Source organism: Acartia tonsa, chromosome 4 (genome assembly GCF_053477335.1).
Source record: "Acartia tonsa isolate MP-2025a chromosome 4, ASM5347733v1, whole genome shotgun sequence".
Lineage (NCBI taxonomy): Eukaryota > Metazoa > Arthropoda > Copepoda > Calanoida > Acartiidae > Acartia > Acartia tonsa.
In genome coordinates, this window is record NC_137263.1 from 25,234,078 (window position 1) to 25,250,974 (window position 16,897).

At 32.5% G+C, this 16,897-nt stretch overlaps 1 protein-coding gene across 2 annotated transcripts; it reads right to left on the reverse strand.

The window, feature by feature from the left end:
* Positions 1-1,660: 1,660 nt before the first annotated feature.
* Positions 1,661-15,756, reverse strand: LOC145316551 (uncharacterized). 2 transcript variants are annotated; one of them, XM_080157124.1, is made up of 4 exons: positions 15,694-15,756; positions 2,480-6,103; positions 2,168-2,255; positions 1,661-1,810 (listed from the first exon to the last, which is right to left on the reverse strand). In XM_080157124.1, exons 1-4 carry the CDS (start codon positions 15,724-15,726, stop codon positions 1,740-1,742), a joined length of 3,816 nt encoding a protein of 1,271 aa, XP_080013250.1. In that variant the 5' UTR covers positions 15,727-15,756; the 3' UTR covers positions 1,661-1,739. The 2 variants fall into 2 exon arrangements, with proteins under 2 accessions (XP_080013250.1, XP_080013251.1); XM_080157125.1 differs by lacking the exon at positions 2,168-2,255.
* Positions 15,757-16,897: the final 1,141 nt, after the last annotated feature.

Consider the following 16,897-nt stretch of genomic DNA (forward strand, 5'->3'; position numbering starts at 1 on the left):
TTTCTGCAGACATACCAAAAAAAAAAAATTTGTATTAAAAAAAGAATTATGAAGCTGAAGGCCAAATCCTATAAATTTTCCTAGGCTGTGAGTTAGGGTTTCTTTAACCCTACTTAGATATAAAGGACTATGCAAGACTTGGTAAATCCAAACTAGGCTTGCCTGAGTAATTTTACAGGAGTTGGTTTAGAGTGAATAACAAAACCTGTTATCAACAAATTTATTCACTTCAGCCAGATTCGAAGATAAATAAGTAATTAGTTTTCAAAACAAAAAAAAAACAACAGCTATAGTCCCTTTCGTGGCAACTCCTTTTAAGGGGCGTTTCGTAATATTTTCACAGTAGTTTTTATCCTATTTCTAGCCCCTGCGGAGGGCTCTAACTCTGCGGGGCCAATTACCTAACCATGCGGGGCAATCACCTAACCCACCTTAACATAACCTAATCGGTATTATCCTCTTAGAAATTTTTTTTTCAATTTTGAAAATTTGAGTCCCCCCCCCCCCCCCCCCCCCGACAACAAACAACTCTGGACGCAGCGCTCGGCTCCCTAGCCGCAGCGCTCGGCCCCTTTGCCTGCCTAGCCGCAGCACTCGGCCCCCTTGCATAAATTGAAGTAATTCTCATGAAGTTTTATATTAAAAATGTTGGACCCAACTTTATATGTCGTCTTTGACGCAGAATAAAAAAATAATAATTAATTCCAAAAGAACGAATGTATGAATGTCCGCTAAAATCTCTTAAGCGGCGGGACCGTTCTTTACACAGGGAAGTTTTACAATGGTCTATGGAGGTTTTATTTAAGACGGGTTGGGGAAGTGAATAATAGGTATTTGTGTCTAATAAGTTAGGCTAATTCAAGAATATCTGTTTGGGTCAAAATTTTGTTTCTTACAAATTTAAATGCTATCATGTAACTCCAGCAAAAAATTCGAATCCTATGAATGTAAGTAAAATGGATATTGGGTATTATTGAAAGATTGATTAGCCATAGTTTCTAGTGTTTGGAACTAAGTCGTCATAGAGTAGGTTGAGAAACTTTTGTACAGCCACTAAGGCCAGCTTAAGCACATTATGCCTTCACCTGTTATTTCATGAAAGCTTCTGATTTTATCTCTCACTCGTCGAGTAAGGGGGGTGTCCGAAATAATGTCACCGTAATACATTCCAATCTTCGCAGAGGAGCTTGGAATGAGGGTAGTACAGATATTATGTATTGTACGTGACTATTAAGTATCCAAACTTACACAATTTAATATTCCCTCTAATATTCTATGATGCAAAATTGTAAACTCAAGGATGACTCTATCCTAGGTAGCGAAGAAAAAAATCCTGATTGGACAAACAGATAGTGAGTCAAAGTGCAGTTGTTCAGTTGTAAAAAGAAAAGAGAGAATAGGTAAGCCAATTTATTTTTACCTTAGCGCGTTTCATCATGATAATGAAACACCTAACACCTGTGTATCTTAGACACCGATTAATATCCTCTGGATTAGAAACGGTTCTTAGCCTCTCCTGACTAACAAAGCTGGTTTTAATCATATTTTTTTTATTTAGATATCCACGGAAAGCTGTCTATAATGCGATGCGATAAATAACTAATAGACCCTCGCTTTCCTATCATGTAGGAATTTTGAGCCCAAACATGTATTAAAAATACACAAATTATATATATATTTTATTTACTGCATGAATTACAAGTTTATATTTACATAGATTTAAATAAATAAAACATAAATTAATTTGTTTTTACATGTTGACTCAGAATATTCTCTAACTCCTCGGGTATGTGGAAGGAAACAACTCGACCTTAAATTTAAATAAAATAAAGATGGACACGTCATTAGTTTTTTTTTAAATTTTGTTTTAGGGGAATGTCACTTAAGGAAATTCATTATGCCTAAAACTCAACAAAATTTTTTTTTCATTGATCTTTATACTTGTAACAAGTAAAATGCAACGAATAGCAGAAAAACCACTCATTTTTTGTCTTCTGTTTAAATGGAATAAAGCTTCTTCTAAATAGAATAAGATTGAATTAACTTAATATCATTTTCTATGTAATAATACAACATCATATTTATGAACCCATAGTTTAGCTTGATAAAAATGACATTTGATTCAACTTTAAGAATTCTGCCTAAAAAAATGAAAACTAATTCTGACCTTTGTTTTGTAAAGAGAAGCCAGACTCGTAATCAAAATCTTTTATCCCAATAACAAGTTGATCATCAGTGGTGTGTGCGGAATTACCCTAAGCGGAAATCAAAAGGTTATTTGTTATACCTAGTTAAAAGTTTTAGATATAAGATTTAAAAAAATAAATCATTTAAAATAAATACAAAGAATAAAATCAATGTTAAGTCTATAAGCATTTAATCTTCTTAAAGTTTGGTAACATTAAAACATGTATTCTGGATATCACAATAGCTTTTAATAATCATAAAGATGGTGCCAACTTATCTGAATTTATTTTACCTCATTCTTTTTTGGAAGCTGAAGGGGATTGTCCGGCATTTTGTAAACATATCCTTTCATCATATCCTCCATAGGGCACAGAGGTACTCCAGCATCTAGCAGAGCAGGGTTGTCTCCAAAAGTTGCTTCAAGCTCATTCACACAGTTCGGGACAGGCCTTGCTGGTGTTGAAAGGGGCTCGGGTAACTGGGTGGTCGTAGTGGAGGATTTTGTAGGTAATGTTAAAGGGTTTTCGGGTATGGGATAGTTGTAACCAGTTTCTGCAGGCTTACAGAGTGGTACTCCTATTTCAATTAGCTCCTTTCCATCCACTGTCTCCTTTTCCTCTTCAGGTACACAACTTGGCAAACTATATGATGTAGTTGTTGTTGGCTGTGGCGTGGTTGTTGATGGTGTTGTTGGATAGGTCAGAGGAATCTCAGGAACAGGATATTCATATCCAGGTTCATCTAAAGAACACAATGGAACTCCAAGATTTATGTATACTTCATTTTCTGGTAACTCACTCTCTTCCTTTGTAATACAATCTGGTGAAACTGTTGTAGAAGTTGTTGTTGTAGTTGTGGTTGTGGTGGTAATTGTAGTAGTTGTAGTTGTTGATGGTGTTGTTGGGTAAGTGAGAGGATTCTCAGGAACAGGATATTCATATCCAGGTTCATCTGAAGGACATAGTGGAACTCCAAGGTTTATGAGTTCCTGATTTTCTGGTAATTCACTGTCTTCCTTTGTAATACAATCTGGTAAAACTGTTGTGGTAGTAGTGGTCGTTGTTGTGGTAGTTGTGGAGGTTGTAGTAGTAGTTGTAGTTATTGATGGTGTTGTTGGGTAAGTGAGAGGATTCTCAGGAACAGGATATTCATATCCAGATTCATCTAAGGGACACAATGGAACACCAAGGTTTATAAGTTCCTGATTTTCTGGTAATTCACTCTCCTCCTTTGAAATACAATCTGGTAACACTGTTGTAGAAGTAGTGGTTGTTGTGGTAGTTGCAGGTGTTGTAGGATAGGTCAGAGGATTCTCAGGAACTGGATATTCATATCCAGGTTCATCTGAAGGACACACTGGAACTCCAAGGTTTAAAAAGTCCTGATTTTCTGGTAACTCACTCTCTTCCTCTGTGATACAATCTGGTAACAGTGTTATAGTAGTTTTAGTTGTTGTGGTAGTTTCAGGTGTTGTAGGATAGGTAAGAGGATTCTCAGGAGCAGGATATTCATATCCGGGTTCATCTGAAGGACACAATGGAACTCCAACGTTTAAAAGTTCCAGATTTTCTGGTAACTCACTTTCTTCCTTTGTAATACAATTTGGTAATACAGTTGTTGTTGATGTAGTAGTTGTAGGTGTGGTGGTTGTAGTTGTTGTTGCAGCAGTTGTGGTAGTTGCAGGTGTTGTTGGATAGGTTAGTGGGGTTTCAGGAATAGGATATTCATATCCAGGTTCATCTGAAGGACACAATGGAACTCCAAGGTTTAAAAGTTCCTGATTTTCTGCTAATTGACTCTCTTCCTTTGAAAGACAATCTGGTAACACTGTTGTAGTAGTTGTGGTGGTTGTTGTAGTAATTGTAGTAGTTGCTGGTGTTGTTGGGTAAGTGAGAGGATTTTCAGGGATGGGATACTCATATCCAGGCTCATCTGAAGGACACAATGGAACTCCAAGGTTTAAAAGTTCCAGATTTTCTGGTAACTCACTCTCTTCCTTTGTTATACAATCTGGTGAAACTGTTGTAGAAGTTGTTGTGGTAGTTGTGGTTGTGGTGGTAATTGTAGTAGTTGTAGTTGTTGATGGTGTTGTTGGGTAAGTGAGAGGATTCTCAGGAACAGGATATTCATATCCAGGTTCATCTGAAGGACACAATGGAACTCCAAGGTTTAAAAGTTCCAGATTTTCTGGTAACTCACTTTCTTCCTTTGTAATACAATCTGGTAATACAGTTGTTGTTGATGTAGTGATAGTGGTAGTTGTAGTTGTTGCTGGAGTTGTTGGGTAAGTGAGAGGATTTTCAGGAACTGGATATTCATATCCAGGTTCATCTGAAGGACACAATGGAACTCCAAGGTTTAAAAGTTCCAGATTTTCTGATAACTCACTCTCTTCCTTTGTAATACAATCTGGTAACACTATTGTAGTAGTTGTGGTTGTAGTTGTAGTGGTTGTTGTGGTTGTAGTTGTTGTTGTTGCAGCAGTTGTGGTAGTTGCAGGTGTTGTTGGATAGGTTAGTGGGTTTTCAGGTATAGGATATTCATATCCAGGTTCATCTGAAGGACACAATGGAATTCCAAGTTTTATGAGTTCCTGATTATCTGGTATCTCACTCTCTTCCTTTGTAACACAGTCTGGTAACACTGTTGTAGTAGTTGTTGTTGTTGTGGTAGTTGTGGTGGTTGCAGCAGTTGTGGTAGTTGAAGGTGTTGGGTAAGTAAGAGGATTTTCAGGAACTGGATATTCATATCCAGGTTCATCTGAAGGACATAATGGAACTCCAAGGTTTATGAGTTCCTGATTTTCTGGTAACTCACTCTCCTCCTTTGTAATACAATCTGGTAACACTGTTGTAGTAGTTGTAGTTGTAGAAGTAGTTGTAGCCGGTGTTGTAGGATAAGTGAGTGGCTGTTCTGGAATAGGATATTCATATCCAGGTTCATCTGAAGCACACAATGGAACTCCAAGGTTTAAAAGTTCCTGATTATATGGTAACTCACTCTCTTCCTTTGTAATACAATCTGGTAACACTGTTGTAGTAGTGGTGGTTGTTGTGGTAGTTGTTGTGGTTGTGGTAGTTGCAGGTGTTGTAGGATAGGTCAGAGGATTCTCAGGAACTGGATATTCATATCCAGGTTCATCTGAAGGACATAGTGGAACTCCAAAGTTTATGAGTTCCTGATTTTCTGGTAACTCACTCTCTTCCTTTGTAATACAATCTGGTAATACAGTTGTTGTTGTTGTAGTGGTTGTTGTAGTGGTTGTTGTTGTTGTAGTGGTTGTTGTGGTTGTTGTGGTTGTTGTAGTAGTTGTAGTTGTTGCTGGTGTTGTTGGGTAAGTGATTGGCTGTTCTGGAATAGGATATTCATAACCAGGTTCATCTGAAGGACACAATGGAACTCCAAGGCTTAAAAGTTTCTGATTTTCTGGTAACTCACTCTCTTCCTTTGTAATACAATCTGGTAACACTGTTGTAGTAGTTGTAGTTGTAGCTGGTGTTGTAGGATAAGTGAGTGGCTGTTCTGGAACAGGATATTCATAACCAAGTTCATTATCATCACACAGAGGAACACCAAAAGAAAGCAGCTCTTGATTTTCTTCAGAATCACTATCTTCCTTTCTTATGCATTGTGGTAAGCTGTAAGAAACAGTTGTAGTGCCTGGGGTTGTTGTAAATGCTGTTGTAGAGGCTGAGGTTGTAGTCAATGGAGGTTTTGTTGGGAGGACCAGAGGGTTTTCTGGAACAGGATAATTGTATCCCTGGGCTAATCTTTTGTTTCTATAATTAAATAACAATGTTCTATGTGCTGTGCTCTCTGCTCCTTCTATATTTGTTATTAGATTCAGCTTGTTTGACCGCCATTGTGCAGGCAGCCCAGCTGATTCTGATAATATACTAAGGAAAAGAGCCACAACCTGAAAAATAAACAAATTATTAATTTCAACTTTATTGCTATAAAAAATCTCCCCATTTTTATTAAGTTTATTAAGTCAACGATATTATCTAACAGCATTTTGGAAGTCATAAATGCACCTTCAGTCGGGCACCAAACCTCTCCCGCCATATCTTTATATAATGTAAAGTAAAATGGAGGCTGTTTCTTCCTATTTCTATGACATGCGGGAAGCCCTCTTCTAGTATCTTTTAAAATCTAACCTAACCTGACCTAAAGTAATAAACAAAAAAACGAAAAACCACCCCCAAAATCTTCGATTTATTTAATAGATAAGAATGAGCGGTGTTTCTGTACTCAATAAGGCCCTTAAAAGACAAACTCCAAAGCTTCTTCATGCTATAGGCGAAGCATATAGTTAAGGAACAAAAATTGCTTTAAATTTTAATCCAAGGAAGTGATTATAATCTTCAAATATTTGGTTGATAACCCAATTTGTCCTAATAATTATAGTCTTCAAAACTACCAAGTCAAATTTAATATTTTTAAAACTATTTAGAACCCACATATTTATAGAAAGAAATCAATACAAAGGTAAACCTAGAGTTATGTTTATAATGTTTCACTTTTTTATCTTATTTTTTTAGATTTTAGCCTGAAATGTTAGGTGAATAGCACACCCATTAAAACATGTAAAGTTTGTGTTGTATTTATAAGTTTAGACACACACAGTTAGCAAATTGAGTGTTATTACATTGTAAACTAAAAAGTAAAAGAATCGGGTCTGTCTAGTGCATTTTAAGGTCAATCGTTCCTGATGACGATTTTCTCCAAAAATGTATATAAACTGTAAAGGCTGCTAGTGGCCAAACGGATGAACATACATGTTATGATCGCATATCGTTATAAGTGGCATAAGAAGGACAAAAGACAATCTGGAATAGTTAAGATCCAATGATGCACAGAAAAAGCTTATCTGAAGAAAACACGCGTAAAATAAGTCTTTTTCGCGCATTTATGTGCGCTGCGTGTTAACTGTATACTTCTGAGTATTCCAGATTATTTCTATGGTTACAATTTTTTGATAAAATAATATATACGTTTAACCATTGGCCTTTAAAGTTCATTGATTTTTAGATATAATCGTTACCAGGAACATTTTACCGTGTACTGCAATAGATCCAAAAAATCTACTAGCAATATAATATAAGTGGGATTTTATTAATCAAGATTAGCCTAAGAACATCTTACATAACTTTTAGATATGTTATGGTTTACAAATCATTCATATTTGGGCTTAGTTTTTGGGCTGTGTGAGTGTGTGAACACCTTGTAGTTGAGGTGTGCCACATTACTAATTTTTACCCAGTTAGGTCAGCTTTACTCATACTATGTATACTTTGTCAAATTTGTTAAAAGCGAATCTTCTCTATGCAGTCTGTAAGTGCCCCGTTTATATTGGCCCGGCATGTAAATTTTGTCTTATTGATTTAAACCTTGCACAATAACTCCTGTATTGATTAGGTTTAATTCAAGAAACAATCACATAATTGTTATTATTTGAAATATTAATTCAGGGCAACAATTTGAAAGATATTTTTGGCTTTTTTACACCTAATTTTGTTATGATAGAATTATTCTTTTTATCTGATTTATAAAATTGTGATTCCTATGACAATTTTACAGTGTAAGTACCAACTAAGGTTTTAGACAATAGTTTGTCTGCTATATTTTTTTAACTTTCCTATTTAAAAAAATCATCGACTAATTTTTGATCAAACTTTAGTAGTTTAAATATTCAGTATCTCAATTAAAAGTAAAAAATATTTGTTAACGTTCGTTTGTTAATATGTCAGTTGCTCACTTTTGTGGATAAGTTCATTCTTGATATTCTTTTCTGTAAACATAAAAAAGCTTGTTGGCAACATTTGGTTAGTTAAACAAAAATGCCAGGCCCAATGTCGTTTTTCTTCAAATTTTAAAACAAATTAAGTCTTTAAGTAAATAATTAAGCCTTTATATTAAGATATTTGTTATTTAGATATCAAAAACATTATCACTTTTTTTATTGACCTACTTAAGTAATATATATATAAAAATTATTAAATATCAAAAATATGGATTTCATTAATATTCTTCTCATACGCTAAACTTAAAATAAAAGTACTTTCTAAGTGTTGCTTGTGTAAAATAATAAAATACTGCACCCTTAAAAATTTTTACATTGCTTGACCATCTGAAGAAATTCATTCAACTTTTACAAGTATAAAAATATCCGTGAGAAAATTTCAATAAAGAAAACATATAAAAATCTCAGCCGCGTGTTTTAAAGGCGGTTGGCTGCTAAAAATAAAGAAGTCCGGCCTTGCCGCACTTGATAATAGTCAAAAATGGCGACTTGGATGCAATTATTAAAAAAACTATCATGACTGCCTTGTGATTTAAGCGGCAGAAGTGAAAAAAATATGATCTGATGGATGCGGCTAAACGTCCAACGTTAAATTGAAGTAAAAAGACCTATTGTGTGAGAAACAAAAACTTGTACAATGTACATAATATTCTTGACTCTTGAATGATATATTTGAAATTTTGTAATTTGTAAAACATTGTGAGGTGCTCATCGCGGTAAAATCCCTCTAATCGAAAAGTGAACCAAAAATCCCCCCGCTATATTATTTTCCTATGAAAAGGATTCTAGCCCCTGCAAGAAGTCCTAACCCAATTGAGTTATTCAAAACATCATTATCCTAAGTTACAAGATTCTTAAAACCATTAAAAAATTACTGTCGAGGGGGTAATGTTGATTATGGTTGATTAACTGGAGATTGAATGAATATTACCCTCATTGCTCATGCAACAAAACCCTGATAACTTTTTTTTGTCTGCTTGATTTTATTTAGTACTTTAGGACGAACTCTTAGTTTCGGAAAATCACTTATAAGCTTAACAAGGATAACAACATCCATAAGAGCTAATCTTAACTAATCAAAAAGTTAGATAAACGCACATTAATAAACATAGAGTAACAAAGCATTTAGTATGGACACACATACATTGTGAGACTTGATTATAGAGATGCTTTGCTTATAACAAAATGGTTCTATTAAAAATGAAATGTTTATTTTAAAAAAATCTAAATTTACCAAATTCCCCAAGGAAAGGATTTACGAGAAGAAGATACCAAATATGAATTTGAGTATTCACTGTATTTGGCAACATTTTATGGTAAGGTTCATGAGAATCACATATTATTATACATGGTACGTGCACAGGATTTTTAGAAAGGGCGGGATGTAAAAAGCATACCAAAATTTTACAATTTATTTATGATTTTTCTATGTATAACATATAACACAAATGTACATGCCCCCCCCCCCCCCCCCCCCCAACACGCCCCATTACATACATCATACATGCAATCATTTATTTCAAATTTGGGAGACACAACCAAATTAAGGATGCCAATATCCATATAAACAATCTCAGTAAAAATAAATGATAATATCTATCAAAAGCCTTAACAACATTAACTGTTTAATTGTTGTTGAATTGCTTAAAATATATTTATTTTTAGAGATGCTCCCTTTTAACAATGTTAACTCGATTCCATAAAAAATCATATCATTCTGTTTTAACAAAGTAGATATATCATATTCTTGTTACTCTGCTAAGTAATATCAGTGCTATAAATGTTATATTTTAGTGTTAGAAAAGACTCATGAGCAGTGAACACTCCCTAAACATAGAAAACTAAAATATTTTTGAAAATTGGCAAAGCTGCTAAATGGAAATAAACCAATTAAAGTGTCTACCCTTAGTTGTTGTTAAAAGGTGCCATGAACATTAAGGCACAGTTGCAATTAAATTGCATTTTAAGAGCAGAGCCATTGTAATGGCTGGTATTTGCATTTTGAAAAGCATAGCCACTCTAATTGCTGGTAATGTATTGTCCGTCTCACCTATTAACTTGCAGATAATACCTGCTGATGATTTATATTGTTTAACAACATGTATCTTAAATGTTAGCATATTCATTTGAATATTTTAGCTGTCAATATTTTAATAACGAAAAGCAAAACCCAATGCTTATTAGAGGTTTAATAAAACCAAAAATGAATATGAATAAATTATAGATTTTAAAAATGACATGCATTAGAATTTAACATAAAACTTTATAATAACTTTAAATTATGCCCAGTTTAGCAAATATAAACATACACGGACATATTCTAGCTATGTATTTGCTGTGGTATAATGTAAGGCACTTTCTTGCAGCAAAGCTCAAATTACTCAAATCTATCTTAAATTAAAACATTTATGGATATGGGCCTGTTGAAGACAATGCCATAATTTTCCCATAAATGCTAGAAACTTGCATATTTAGTAACATGAAATAATAGTTTATTTACATTCACTGGCAAGTGTATTATTTACAAGGAGACAGGGATGGACTAATGGAAGAAAATATTATCACTTTAAAAATCCATAAAGAACACGATCAAGGAGGGAAAAAATATTTATAATATATCTACAATCCTTTCTTTTGTCCAATGTTTGTTAGCTACGTAGAGCAATAATTCATTGAAGGATGTTTAATTTTAAGTCAATAGCCCCATTCCTGTCAAAGTGCTTATGTATAACTTAAATATTGGGGAAATGATTGATTTGGTGTAAAATCATTACCTTAAATTCAGGCAATTTTTTTGTCTTTTTTCATTAGTAATTTTAAGTATTTTTTCATGAATATTTGTTAAGGTAAACAAATAAACATTGTAAAAGAAAGGACTTTTGTGATTTAAGTTTATTGTATTAGTATGAAATACAAGCGCAATTAAATTAGGAATGGTTAATTTTTCCAATACTGTATTGTTGTTTAAACAAATAGTAGCGTAGCAACTAAAAACTCGGCAATTTCATTAAGTCCGTCCGTTAATACATTTATTTAAATCACAAGTTGCTCAAAATTGTACGAATTTTTCTATCTGCCTTCCCTACCGTCAAAATAACTTTTTTGATAAAATATTTTTTCATTTCTTATTGCTTAACTACTTTTAATGTTATTGTACTTGTTTTGTAATAAAATCAAACAATGCAAGTTTTTTATTCAAGATTGTTTTAAAACATTCATTAATTTTTTGAATTTTCTTCCAACTTAAGATTTAAATGTTATAAACTGTTTATAACGTTAAAATCTAAAGAAGTTAATTGAATGTAACAGATACTTGAATAAAAATGAATACAAACGCGCTATTTTATGTTTTTTATTTGTCTATCCAGCAGAATATCACCATCCATAAGCAGAAGAATACAGCAGAAAAATACACAAATTTGAACAGCAAACCAACAAATAACTTGCATTTCCCCCCCCCCCAAATTTTTTTTTTGAAAACAATTACAGGCATTTATCTTTTGTAGTGTCTGTGTAAATCACAATTTCCCCATAAAATTAAAATGATTTTAATATCATTATCAACAGACTAACAGAATCAATTTATTTACTGGTCATTGGAATTTTCACAAAAAATCGGATTTATATCTTTAACATAAGCAGAGAAAATCAAGTTCTTTATTTTGTCGTACAGGCAGACAAAGTAAGTTGTAGATGAGCATTGATACTAAGATGTGTATGAACAGAAACAAAGGAAGTTTTCAAGAAAGCCAGACTGTATGCCAGGGATAAATGGAAAGACCCGTGGACGATAAATTTATTAAAATCATCGGGAGAGGTAGGGGGAGGGGGGGATTGGATATTGTTACATTGTACTACCAGTCATGTCTCAACCTTAACCCCCAAAGTTTCTAGGCAAATATATGGCAACAGTTGACAAACATTACGGGGGGGGGGGGGGCAGTACAATTTACAGTCCATAACTTCCTCCCTCTATTTCAACATAACACAAAAGACAAATCCCATAAAAAATACTAATTTTCATACAAAGGGTAACATTCATTTCCTTAATGGTATTTTTAGTAGCTTCTCTATAATTAGGCGCTGTCATCTTCATCTACCGTTTGTCACTCGTCCTCAAAAAAGGTCAATTTGCTCAGGATCAAAATAAGAGTTATTTTGTGTGTAAATTCCCCTAATCACGTGGAAAACCAATGATAAAACCAATTTACATTTGTAAAAATAGAATAAAGCATACATCATAGAAATAAGGAATATACATTTTTGGTAAAAAACAACTAAAATTAAAAAAATGTATTTTCTCTTATTTAAAGATTATTAAAATATATCAAAAGCCTTCTGAGATTCAGATATGACGATTACAAAAAAAATCTTTATTCCATGAAAGATCATGTATTGATATTAAACTGACGAACATACCCTAGTTTTACAATAGCTACGCCAATAATTTTTTTCCAACTGAGAAAATTCAATTTTTGTTATGCAAATTATTATAATTGAAATTTTTCAAAAAGATAAATAATTACTGTATAAATAAGGATGACAACATACATAAAAGCAAAGCTCTAAACTCAAAAGGTTGGACAAACGAACATAAACTCTAGTAGAGTGTCAGAACTGAATAAGCAGAATATAAATGTATTAATATAAACAAATTGTAAGAAAAATTTGCTTAATTACAGGATACTGTTAAAGTCATACTTGCATTTTTAGGACATGATTATAGAGAGGCTTTGCTTATTATATGTACTTTGTTGTCTAGGAATCAGTATTAAAAAATTAGATGAATAGGATAAATACATCAAAAGAAAAATTGTTGTCAAAAAAGTTAAAAATCAACATGTTATAAATGGACGTACGGACATTCTGTTAACGATCATAGAATTGCTACGCTCTTTAGGAATCACCATGCAAAATTTTAACATGTCCAAATTAACGAAAAGAGCTCACCTTTCCAGACGAACGGACTGACCCAAATTATAGAAAAGCTTCGCTTTTAAAATTATGAATAAGAACAAATCAAATTATACAATTGAATCATAGATATGTACTGTATAGTGAAATGAAGCATAGCGTATATATAGTGTGTTGTTTCTTGATTGTTGTCTGTAACTATACTGTAACGCTTAGTTTAAAAAAACTTCATTTTGACTTATTTTACAATATATACTATTGATGACAATTGTAATAGATACATAACTAATTACACCTATTGTTCTTGCTATACGATTCATCTTTGATTGTCTTGGCCGTTTACAGTCTTGTTTTAATTTTTGGCGATGAAAAACTATTAAAATTATTAAAGAGATTTCTTTATAGCTTGGATCCTAAGGTTTAAGACAAAATTACCAATTCTTAAAACTAGATTATTAAATGAAAATGTAAGACAATACAATTTTTAAAAAGTACCAGAAGTTTTGAGCCAATGAATCTGATAACGTGGTCATAAAGTTTTGGGTACCAGTATAATTAACAGTCCAATAACCCCCCCCCCCCACCCTGCATATATTCATTATAAAATATCTGCTGTTTCTTATTATATTTGCTTTGATATTTCAAAACATGTTTTGTCCTTGTTTGTAAATTAAATGTGAGAAAATGATCACAATAAAAGGATGATTTGGTAAAATTCCTTTAACTGACGATGAACAAAATCGTCAGCTCTCTTTTATTTGCAACTTTTTAAGATGTGTTTCAAGCTCCTTCGAGTGGAGCCCAATCGCTGTTAAGCTTTCCTAACCCTTACTTATATTTACCTATTCTAAAATATGTCTTAATTAAATCGTATTCTTGTGTTTCACTTTAAATGATGGAAATCTGATTTTACTTTACTTTGTAATCCTTAAAAAACTCACCTTTCTTACTAGATCATTAGAAGGGGGAGGGGGTGAGTTATTGACACGATTTATCAAGGGAGTGTGTACTACACCCTTTAACAATCTATATACGAGGTTAATCTATCTCATTTGAAAAAATATATTTTCATCTGTTAAACATCCCCACACAATTCATACTTTTGTTCTTGTTTGTGTTGGAGGGAAGTGGTTGGGGTGAGGTTAAAAACATCACGAGACATAAAAATTTTGGGATTGCTTCGCGCAATATGACATGGATATACCTGCGAATAACTCGGAAAATTATTGAGTCACCACATATACATAATTGATAATTATTATATTTATATTGGTTATTATTTCCCCCTCCATATAAAGAAATATGTCTTTTTGAAAGCTAAAATATTTATCCAACGACTCTAATTATTGGTAAAAGTCCATGCACGCCACTAACCATATTATAACTAGAGTCTCAAATTTTCCACTTATAGTAAGTATGACACAAAATAATAATTTTTTTGGTTCACATGCAAGCTTTACTCATTATTACACAAATTTATGGATTTTAGACTAAGTCATTCAAGAGGATTTGTTAATCGTAAATTCAAATGATCCTAAAAAATAAATAATATTACATTTTATCTCTCATATTTAACTGTAAAATAATGCATTTGCCTATCTCGTACTTTTATGTTACAAATGTAAGTGACCTCAAAAAAAACCTTTGAAATGTATGCAAATCTTTTAAAGCTCATAATCAAAATTTACCTACAACAAATTATACACTATAAACTTATTAAGATTTGCATGAAATTGAAATTAAATCTAATATGGTTTATATAGAAGTAACATATTGACACAAAAATCTTAATTTTATTTTCTTCAAAATTCAAAATATATAAATAAGAAAGACGTACAGAAAAAATATTTTTTTTTGTGTGTAGTTTTTCATACCATCAATAAGCCCCATTTTTGTCTTAAAACAGATAAATTTGCTTACGACGATAATGAGAAATTAATGCGTAGCCAAAGTCCAAGGACAATTACGACCATAAGATGATTATAGCAATAAAAATTAACTACAGTTTAAATAAGAATAGCTAAATAAAATGATATGTTATTTAGTCAAAATTCATTTTATAAAAGAAGGTCACATAAGTAAATCAAAATCTTATATTATATCCATAATCAATTATTCTAATTTTACGTTTATTGCAACGAACAAGAAGATATTTAAATGTAATATAATGCGTAGGATGTACAGGCTTTTTAAAAAGAGTAGTTGCGCTATTGAAAAATAAATCTAATTACCCACCAGTTCACTTTTTTGGTCAAGAAATTAGAATACAAAGAAAGTGTTTTCCCTGCAATTATTTTTCTTTTTTTGCAAAGATTTTATCATCTTTATCTATACGATATACAACTATCCTTATATATCTAGTTTTTCAATTAACTTGTAGCCAGTTTCCTAACATTTTAACTTTGAAATCAAATATAAACATTCGATCTGCACTCATTTGCAATAATAGTTATCCTAATATATAAAGTTAAAAAAAGAAAAGCTAAAATTATTGAGTTCTCTATTTCAGAAAAGGTTCACCTAGATCCCAGGATGGATTTAGGCTTTTTTATTTTTAGATTTAATGCCGAGGAAGGCTTTAGGCTTTTTTCTGCCCCTTTAGGAAACAGAGTCCCTAGAGGCTAGCGGCACAGAAACTAGTATATATAAAAGGGTTCAGTGATTCTAAAAGTTCAAATCATAACCCTTTTATTTCAATTTTACTTAACCCTGCTTCCTCAAATATCAAAAATATTTGAAAAATCATCTCATAAATTCACATAAAATCACAAAGTAAAAAGTTGTCTAACCTGTAGAAGAAGCATGGGTATCTTTGCCTCCATGCATCCAGAGGGTAAATAATAATATTGTGGGATTCTTCAATCTTCATGTCCAAAACTTTATCAAACAACCAGACGCAACTTTTATTATTTTTAGGGTATTTAACTTCATAAAATATTTTTTTCTCACAAAAAATTATCTTATTTTTGCAAAAAAAATTTAATGAGATTATTTTAATTTCAAGATAAAACATCTTTTGAACAGTAAAAGTTGCAGCATCCCGAAGCTTTCGGACGTATTTTTTTTGTGCGAGCGTTACCGGTTGACGCACCTCTGGCTGACGCGCATAATGCGTACTCAATTCTGATGATTGTACGCGCTAAGGCCTAGCCTTTTCTTGAAGCGAATAAAGTTATGGATGGTGATGCTGCTTTATGTGATTGGGGGATCATCATTCTTATGTGTTGCGTCTCCGTTTCTGTGTGATAATGTCTTAGTGTTGTTGTGTGTGTCTGTGTATTGGTGTGTTTGTTTCATAGTTTTGGTGCAAATGTATTTGTGTGTGTGTGTGTGTGAGAAAAAAAGGACACTCATAAACAAAAATTTAGTATATGAATGTACTACTTATTCAATTTATCTTTATTTGTTTGTACATTTATAGAGATTTATTGTTATCTAGGAATCAAGGAGAAATTGGATTGTAAATTATACTAATATACAAAGTTTAATAACCACGTTACCTTATTCGTTAGCTCACAAACAAACAATTTTAATCTACGAAAGTGGTTATTTTATTATTCATTGTTTACGTTTGTCAATTTATTTTCCATTGTCTTATCCCTAAAAATCCATGAAACATGTCACATGATATAAAATTTTGGCAAATGCCTACTTGCTGACTTAAACACTACAAATTTAACATTTTTGAACATTTAACGTCAAATTAAAACAATTTGGACGATTACTTTGTTCAGAGAGTAAAATGTAAAATCAAATATGATTTTCAAAATGCTAAAGTAATACGATGCCTCTCTGTATGTCCGTCAAGATCTCGTAAGGGTATGGACCGATCTTTCCACAATTTCCATTTGCACAGTGATTTTAGTCTATTTGTGATGGGATACGACATTTCAGATATAACAAAGAAACTACCCTCCCCCCCTCTCATCCAAAAAAAGATATATTAATATCAAGAAATAAATATCTGGAGTGGGTTGGAGGTCTGGGAGTGGA

Coding starts and splice junctions, on each gene's coding strand:
- LOC145316551 (XM_080157124.1), bottom strand. CDS start 15,726: ATGGAGGCAAAGATACCCATGCTTCTTCTACAG. Junction 2,256..2,479: donor AGCTTCCAAAAAAGAATGAG/GTAAAATAAATT, acceptor ATTTCCGCTTAG/GGTAATTCCGCACACACCAC. Junction 1,811..2,167: donor CTTCTCTTTACAAAACAAAG/GTCAGAATTAGT, acceptor TTTAAATTTAAG/GTCGAGTTGTTTCCTTCCAC.